General features: G+C 39.1%; 1 protein-coding gene across 1 annotated transcript; it reads right to left on the bottom strand.

Annotated features, from left to right (window-relative positions):
* Positions 1 to 2,216: 2,216 nt before the first annotated feature.
* On the bottom strand, positions 2,217 to 7,425 carry LOC110989282 (E3 ubiquitin-protein ligase MIB1-like). The gene is made up of 5 exons (XM_087147581.1): positions 7,204 to 7,425; positions 5,952 to 6,088; positions 3,504 to 3,627; positions 2,842 to 3,072; positions 2,217 to 2,411 (listed from the first exon to the last, which is right to left on the bottom strand). The coding sequence occupies exons 1-5, from the start codon at positions 7,306 to 7,308 to the stop codon at positions 2,217 to 2,219; spliced, it is 792 nt and encodes a 263-aa protein (XP_087003707.1). The 5' UTR covers positions 7,309 to 7,425.
* Between the last annotated feature and the right edge of the window lie 1,903 nt (positions 7,426 to 9,328).

The following is a 9,328-nucleotide window of genomic DNA, read 5'->3' as shown; positions in this document are numbered from 1 at the left end:
TACATGTTTCAGTCACATATATCATTGCTCTGTCACGATGACTGAAAAGTTAAAATGATGTACTATACTGCAATTCTTCAGACAAATCGTTACCGAAATTTAGGTAGGGTGGATTTGACTGTGGGTGTCTTTCTTTTAATTACCCAATGCGGCAGAGAGGAATGAGTTAAGCCACGGACAATTTGATTTACTTTTTTCAAGTAGGGCCCGAGCACTTTATTTTCAGATGGCTCTAAATAATAACCAACATTTGTTTTCCTATCTTAGCGATTCACAAAACACCGCTCTTTCCGGTCGTAGCGATCCGTGAAAAGGTCATAGCTCTTAACATATCCACCATGGTTTCCAGTCGTTGCGATCCGCGAGAGACACCAATTCAAAACCAGTCTTGGGAAGCCGCGGTTCCTACATAACTTGTGTCTCCCATACCGTAATAACTAGGATATTCTGCGCACGGCATCAAATGAGCATACACAAATTAAACAATTTATTTAACCATCTGATTTGGATGTTCTTATAGCCTCTCATTACAAATGATTTTTCAGAACAGTAATGTCAAACCATAAACTTGCCAAAACTTAAAGACCTGTGTGTAAGCCAGTGATTCCGAATGCCTGTTCTCACAGTAAAATTAATTCAATGGTGTTGCTTAAAATTTGGACTGTTAAACATTGGCCAGCGGGCTTTAGCCTTAGACCAATGCGGGCATTCCATGAGATTAATTGAGTCAATGAACCAATCACAAAGGCCATGTGAAGGATTTGTTTCTTTCGAACCTAAATACCTGAAACCGTCTTGAGGGCAGTAAATTTTTTGAAGCCTTGTGGGCCTGAAAAGAATGAACTAAAAATGTTCATAAAAACATTCCTACGTCAATTTGAGTGCTGTCCTCCATTTCCTTCTTTATGTGTTTCGCAACTCGTGTCCGATGAGCCCAAGTACGTTGACGTGATTTGTGTACACTTTGTCGAGAGTAATCAAGCTTACAAGGCAAATATGTTGCACGCACGAAACGTACTTTGAAAACTGGAAACCATGCAATACGTTTCACGAAAGCACAGCGCGTAGGCTAATCCAAATGCAGTTGAATGTAGTGATTTGATGCGAGATATGTATACAACAATTTTCAACTTAATTATTAGTATTTTCTCCAAGGCTAGCTACATATAAATGATGTGCACAGTGTACCTTTGTAATGCAAAGGATGCTTCCAGTGTGACAAAACTTCATTGTAAAATAAATTTAAATTAAATCAAAGCTATACTGAGTTTGTCATAATCCACGTATACTTATCTGAAGCTATGGATCTTTTACGACAAATACATAAAAGCACGAATATAAATGCTTCAATCTTGACGCACTTCTGAAGTTACTCAAATATCACTTCAGTGACAACTATATTTAATATAAACAAGCTTATTATTTTATGCATTTCCTAGTTGTGTAGCCTATTTTGCTTTGTTTCTGTTATTTTTATTTAATTTTGAATAAAACGAGTCGATAAAGGTCCATCTCTACATTGCTTCATGTAAATGACGCTTCATACTGAATTACACGCAAGTCGTAGCTTGAGATGTAATGTGGCAACATCATTGGTGTTTATTAAATTTATCATTATAGAACGAAAAAATGACTGTTGAACACAGGATTTATACCAACACTACTAATTCTTGTTGAAATGCTTGCAAGTTTCTTAAAATGGATAGGAAATTCTTAACACTGGTAAGCGTTCCAGATCCTGTTCCTTACACATCTGCGCCTCCTCTCTTGCTTTTAAGTCCTGGGTTGTTTGGGAATTGACGTGAACCTGATCAATGGTAATGGAAAAACTTGTTGGTAACATGCATGCAACAAAGTCGTCACTGCATCTAAGGCTTGGGGTGCGCTTTCCTTAATATAGTCTTCCATTTTCAAAGCAGTCAGATTGATTCTGATTGTGATAAAGAGACTAGCACGATATCACCTTGCAAGCAAATTAAAGCTCTTGTCCTGACCGGATTATTTGATGTCCAGATGTATTTGCTATCTTGTAAGGAATGTAGTTCTTTAGTTTTGTGTTTGGGTAGTGTGCAAAGCAGTTGATATTATGTCTCAGATTTGTATTAAATTTCAGTGCTTTTAAAATTGAGTATAAATGAAACGTACTTTAAAAAAGATTGTAATAATGTAAGACGTATTAGCTATATCACAATCAAAACTATTCTGTTAGGCTGTTGTTACCTTACAAACAATTCTTCCAAGAATGACTGGACACTGGAGTTTGGGGCGAAGTGGGGCACATTCTGTTCCTTGTTGTTCAACAGGTGGATGTTGGCTCCATGTTTGAGGAGGGAGGTAATCAAGGCAACTAGATTTGTCATTTCGTCTTGACCACTGCCATCCTGTTCAATTTTCTTGACAACATCCCAAAGCTGTAAGCAAACCGTTGATTTCTATTTATTATTCCCTGTTAGTTTTAAATCTTAGCGAAGGGAGAGGTACTGGGCAGTTAGAGATTTTATCGGAAATCAGAATTGAAAACTGCCTTTGGAGAAATCCTGAAGTGATTTTTTTTTTACAAAGGAAGGAGTTCAACTAGAACAAATAAGTAAAAAGAATATAGCGTTCCACTTTTTAGCAAACTTTTTGTCAGCGATTAGTAACGATATTTTGGAATTCTCCAATTATATTACCTAATTGTGGGCAAAAAATATCTCAAACGAGGTGTTTTGTACCTTAAACGTAAAAAGTAAAGCCTTCAAGATGTCTCCCGACTGGATGAAAAAATACAAAATTTGTGAGTTTGTCATAGAGGGATCTATTTCTACATTCGCCCGTTATCTTTTTTTCCTGGTATCCTGCCCGTTTTCGAAAATAAGCTCTCACCTCCTCTTTGGATGCAGACCTTAACATAGCTTGTGTGGATTCTTTCATCATCACCAGGTGAAGACTGGTGTTGCCCCCACTGTCCTTGATGTTCACGTTGGCACCGTTGTTTACCAGCGCCTCGATGCACTGGTAATGGTTTTTATCAATGGCAATATGAAGTGCTGTCTGCGAGTTACAGTTTTGGAGATCTTTATTGCAGTTACCCTTGGGACAAAAAAGGCTACTTTAGGAACACAACCTGTAGAATTTGGGGCTTTTCTGTGCATATTATGAAGCCTATATGAAGCCAAAACTGGTACGGACTTGTGCTTTTATAAAGTACAAAGTAAACCCTCTTCCACACTTGAAGCAACGAAAGTGTAACCTCAGATGACGTCACCTTTTTGTTCACACATCTTGAAACTTTATTCAGCATAAGACACAATTTGAAACATCCGTAAAATTGTGACAGAAGGTTGGTGCAGAAAGTAGAGGCAATTGGAGTAAAACAGACATTTTAAGGGTTCGCTAAAATAGAAATTTTAGGGTTTGGTTTAATTTAACTCCCTTTTGTATTAGCCATTTACTCGGACTGAAATGCAGGTATTAAGGTTTCGGGATGATTGTTTACATCGCCCTGAATGGTTCTCTCTCACCTGTTTGGCCAGGGTTTGTACTACATCCGCGTGGTCGTAGAGGGATGCGATGTGTAGTGGTGTGAACGTTTCGTTTCTTTCATTGATCACCGACGGCATAGCTTTCAGAATCAACTTCACGGCACTGGTGGTTTAAAATCAGTTAATTCACTCAAGTAAATCTGCAAACTCGCCTGAGGCGTAAGGCAGTCGTTTCGACTTGCATTAATTAAACGTTTGTTTAGCCGACGAATTAAGATTTGCACTCAAAATGCTCATTTTGACTTAATGTTGGGGGTCACTTTGTCTCGAAAAGTGTGATAACATGTTCTGTGTTGGGACTTTTTAAACGCTAACGAATCAAGCACATTTAGTTTTTTGAAAGCCAAGGCACGCACTGAAAAAAAATTTCCATGGCAGTGTTCGGCTGGAAATCCGAATATCAAATGTTTCACAATCTCCCCTGAACCTAGGGTTTTGATACGCTTTTATTCATCCCGTTTTTGTAAAGGTGTTAAAATATGCTAGGACATATGTTTACATACACTTTCAGTTATGTCATTTTCAGTAGCATAACTTTCAGCCATTTTCACTGCGTTAGCCAAGCTTGGTAGCTGTCACATAATTCTGTCAAAAATTTGGGCGTTTTCTTGAGTTCCATCAAGAGATTCCCAACAGGGTTGCGATCAGGACTTCAGGAAAGCCTATTCGAAACCTTAAAATGCTTTACTTCTTTCAATCCTTCCCATACCACCTTCAAAATGTACCTAGGGTCATTGACTTGTTGAAAGGTCTGGTTTGCGTTTATACAGCCGCCTGACAGTTGGATTTAGACTTAAATGTAGTTTAAGATAATCTTTCCTTGTGATCCCATTCATTTTTGAGTTAAGTTCCGTTCGCTGCAACACTGTCCGGAAGAGCACGATTGTTCCACGACGTTTACAAATTGACATGTGCTACTGGAGTTGAAGAATCTCTTCCTTCACTCAGACAGTAGTTTTGGTCCTTAAAAACAGAAATTCCCTACCTACGGAAATTCTTCCGTTTCTTAATGTAATCAGAAACAAATTGCAGTTGAGCTTGGATGGGATGATTTTGAAGGAGAGACTTATTCTTGCACGAAGCCCCAGCCCTGGATCCCTTGGCTTAGTTGCTTGACTAGGTACCGTGCTACCTTTGTTCCTGCAACCTCCAGTTCCAGACAAACTTATAATGTTGCCGTCACGGGTGAGATTTGCCAGACGATTTCCTGTTTTCAGGACATTTTTCGTCAGGATATTTCCGATTTCAGGATTTTCAACTAACCTCTTTAAAAAGCTGCAAACTCTTGGTTTACCATTGTGGTGTAAATGGAAACGTTGACATTTAAAAATAAATTAAAAATGGGTATCAGCCAGAGAGTTTAAGAGACCCACAACAGCATAGCAGAGCTGTAAACTCGAGTCACTTGACTTTGAATCGAGTACCTCTTTTTGTGACTCGTAATTTGAATTGTAACTATCAGCTTTTGACTGATGACTTGACTTCGACTTGCGAAAATTGACTTAATACCACCTCTGTAGCACAGAGTCTGCGACAAACGTACGTTTGCCCCTTAAAAAATGTATATCATAGACACTGTGCTACTGTCAAACCTCCAACCTTCAGGTGAGTATTTCGTGGATATTTCATTCTTCTCTAATGTAACCCCTGTTCTTAGACTGCACTGCACCGACTGCAAACAGGTGCAGAAGCTAAGAAAAAAATTACGTTGAACTTTGCGCCCCTGGACATTTTCAATGAACCGCTCAAGCCTTTTCCCTTCACATGCCATTTATGCGCATGCGCACATAAATTAAAATTTTTTCGTCGATGGATCTATTTCCCCCACACATAGCACATTTCCTACAACAGTTGGCGCGTAGTAGGCCTAACACCGCAGCTATCTAACCTCGTACCCAAGGTTACAAAAATTACAACGCAGTAGACACGACACATCAACTGTGAGAAAGATCACCGTTATCCACTGTTGTGGCCCAACAACATCGGCAATGCGCTCGACGCGTGAATGATCCATGCGCGCTTGTAGCATATCACGTGATCAAACCACGACCAATCAAAATTTACTATCTATGACCATGGTATAACAACAGTGGATGATAATTTGGGCTTACTCTCCGATCAGTGTAATATGTTCACTATTTTGAGGCGTTTACACTTATAAATAACTGTCTGCATGTATGCATATTTTAGCACTTTTTCACAAACGGCTAAACAAAAGGTTATTGAAGTTCAAGTGGGGTCCAATTTAGTACCTGAAAAGGGAGAGCCATAGAAAGCATTTGATTCAAGAAACAAAGCCACAGTCATTTTTATGGTGTCTTTTCAGTGCGGTTGTGTGTGTCAATTTGGTCTTCAACTGCACCATATTCTTATTATAAACGCCAACATTATACATAATCAACTGAATAGATAAATAATGATGCATACTCATCATTCCCACTGAAGGCTGCAAAATGCAAGCAGTTGTCCCTGTTGTTATCCCTCAACGTGACATCAATTCTGTCATCCCTTAGAAGCATCCGGATGAGATTCTGAATCTCCAGTGATGATTTCGGAACGCCTTTCTGTGTGTAGTAATACAAATGAATGATTGGAAAGTTCCCCTTTGCGCAGAGTTAGGTTGTATAATATTCAAGGCAATCACAGTAACTGGGGTCTCCTTCTACTTATCCTTTACATCTGGATAAGAATAAAAGTGCTAACGTGGATAGCAGCATTTTGAACCGAACCCTTGCAGTAGTCAGTCAACAGAAATAAACATATTTAAATCGTTAAGACTTCTGAATTATTCAACATGAGACATCGAAACGATCGAGTTTCCAAAACGTTGTGGGCAGCAGGCTATGATTAGTACAGGGCAGTTTCTTGTCGAGCGCCGTCTGTACTGCTGTTACATTTAAAACAATGTCATCCCGCAAGAGACAAAAGTACATACAAAACCACGGAAGAGTGGTAAGTTACGAGGTCGGTTTGCCAGCCAGCTGTTCTGGCCTGCATCAGCCGTGGGTGGCACGGCCCAGTTGGGTGCACACGCTGCACCGCAGAACGCAAGGCGGAATTCACTGATTATTAAATTTACTCACCGAAAGACGGGTAAAATAGCAGTCATCAAACAAACAACACAGGCAGTTTTTCTTTATATAATTAATAAATTGCTCAATAAAGACCTGTACGCCACGAGTGCACACGTGGGCGTATAAATTTTTCGACTGGAATTACGGTCAGCCCTCCAGATTTGGGACATTATGTGTCAAAATACCGTTCCCTGGATAATCTCACATTCATAAACCTGAACGTTTGGAGGTATTGTTGCCGAAATAATTATATGCTATTTTCCCAATAATGATTAATTCGTGGGCAACGTCTTTTAGATCCGAAAAGGGTACAATAATTGAGTCAGTGTGCCACTTACAATATCTCGCACCTTAAACACAATTCGGAATTTTATGACTGTGCCTGACCAGGGTATGCGATATTTGACATAGGACTTGAATGTGCTGGCTACAGTGCAGTATTTAAAATTCGAGAAGGTAGTGGTAAATATCTCAACATCTACATATGAAAAGACCACAATGAACTGCATGAAATTTGCACAGTGGGTAAAGCACGGAATTATGTATTTTTCCCTGTGTTTATTCAAATATTGCTTCCAGTAAATGTTTGATTTAGAAGTGAAAACCTGTTTCTTGACAGTGGAACTTGTTGCCTCTTGCAAGGATTTCTTCAAGAGCAGATGCAGGCACGTGTCTCCATCCTTGTCTTGGGCGTTAACATTTGCGCCCATGTTCAGCAGAATCTCGACGCTTTTGGTGTTGCAATTGTCAGCAGCCAAATGGAGGGGAGTCTGGGCGTTTACGTTTGGAATAGTTTCATTGCGGCCCTGATTTTAAAACCGAAACAAATTTGAAATAGCACTAAAGGGTAGGTCAACCAAAAACGACAAACATGGTGTATATAATGGAGGTTAGTAATACAACCCTTCGGTGTCAGTTTTTTTTGCTACCTCAGATGGTAGTGCAAGTCCTCATTTATGAGAAAACTGAGGCAAAAATGCTTGATGTTACTTGGAGTTCAGCACGAATTCCTTTTGAATTTGTTATATATTGTCGTCCTAATGTTTTCTTTTTTTCGTGGGAAATGCAGCCAGTAAGGCAGCAAAGAACCCGTTATCAGACATATTTTCTTAATTAAAAGAAAGCATGAAACTAAACAATGTTTTCCAAGAAAGACGTAATTGTAAAAGTGTCCTGAGCTGCTTGAAACATTAGAACGATTTCAATTCCCTAAACGCAAAAGGGACTTTTACGTGAGGTTTTTACAGCAAAATGACAGTGTTAGGAAAGTAAAACGTACTATGCGATATCAGTGCTACGCTGGAGAGTTGTGTTTCATTGGATGAAACTCAGCGTTTCTCTCTGGAATAAAACAAACTTTTACGCTGCATTTTTAGCAGTAAATTAAAAAAAACCTTTCAAAAATGCTATTCATTTTGGAACAGGAAAAAAACAACAAAAGTTTAAGTACACTCTAGACATGGGATTCAGACCATGGACAACCACTGTCCGAATCTTTTTCCTTGCCAGCACTGGCAATATTCTCCTCTCCTCCTTTTATGCCACGACCCATGAGCGTGCTGCTAAATGCACATAGAGTGTCATCATACACTGGCATTTTACTTCAACTGTGGCTGCAATGAATATTTTCATCAAAATTATATTTTCCCGGACAACTGAGGGCGCTGTTGTTGTGAAGTCATTTAGGGAAGCAGTGCATAGGTATTTATGTTCAATTGTAAGATTTTACTAACTGCAAGCATTTCTGCAGGACGTTTTATGTACAAACCAATGTAACATTGAGGCTTCTTCCTGAGATAACGTCACAGTTTTTCTCATGAATATGTAAGTAATCATTAGCATAAAAAAGGAACTAAAATACCCTTTGAAATAGTCAAACCAGATTTGAAAACAAGGTTGGTTTACTGAAGCACACAGGTGCATTCTACAGGTTTGCAATTAAAAAAAAAAAACGATTGCAGCCACCGATTACAGTATCCTGTCTTTCTCCTGAACTAAAAAGGTAGGAGGGGGACGGTTCACAGACTACTTGTGAGTACTAGCCTGTTTTGGTGTACATTCCTGGAGTGGAAGCATCAGGTTTAAACTTAAATTTACTTTCAGCAAACAAACTAGGGAATACAAAGAATTTGACTGGAGTGGGATTTGAACCTGCCACCTCCGGAACAACGTTGCGGTGTTTGAATACTGAAACTTACAGCAAAAACTAAAAGGCACTAAAAGCTGTGGAAATAGGATACATCGGGGACAGGGACGCATTTTTGGTCGGATTCTACTTAGAGAGAAATAGCATTGGCCTTTTAAAACAAACGGCCTCACCTGTTCGCAGAGTGCGGTCACAATATCAGTGTGATTATTTAGAACAGCGAGGTGTAGGGCTGTCCCTCTGTCCGCTGTGCAAGTAGTGTTGATCAAGCTAGGATTTGCTTCCAACATAGTCTTCACGGCACTGGAGACAGAAAAATGTTTGCAACAGGGCCCTATCGAAAGAATAAACCTTTCCTAGTACACAACGTATCTCAAATGCAATGAATTTAAAGTAAAATATGTAGTAGTGTACCTAAAGTGACTTCATTATAAAAAAAAAGCCTTAGCTGTGTCAAGTCACAGTTCAATCATTAAAGACGAATAGCAAATTTTTGGCATATCGCGAAGTATTTAAACGCGGCTGACTTCATTCAGTGATTTTGATTGTAATCTTAGTAATTTTAAAGGAATTTATTTTATAGT

The sequence above is a fragment of the Acanthaster planci genome, linkage group LG16 (assembly GCF_054643075.1).
Source record: "Acanthaster planci isolate LZ-2023a linkage group LG16, COTS_SCS, whole genome shotgun sequence".
Lineage (NCBI taxonomy): Eukaryota > Metazoa > Echinodermata > Asteroidea > Valvatida > Acanthasteridae > Acanthaster > Acanthaster planci.
Note: the sequence above shows the minus strand (reverse complement) of the source record. Positions and strands in the feature narration are given on the sequence as shown.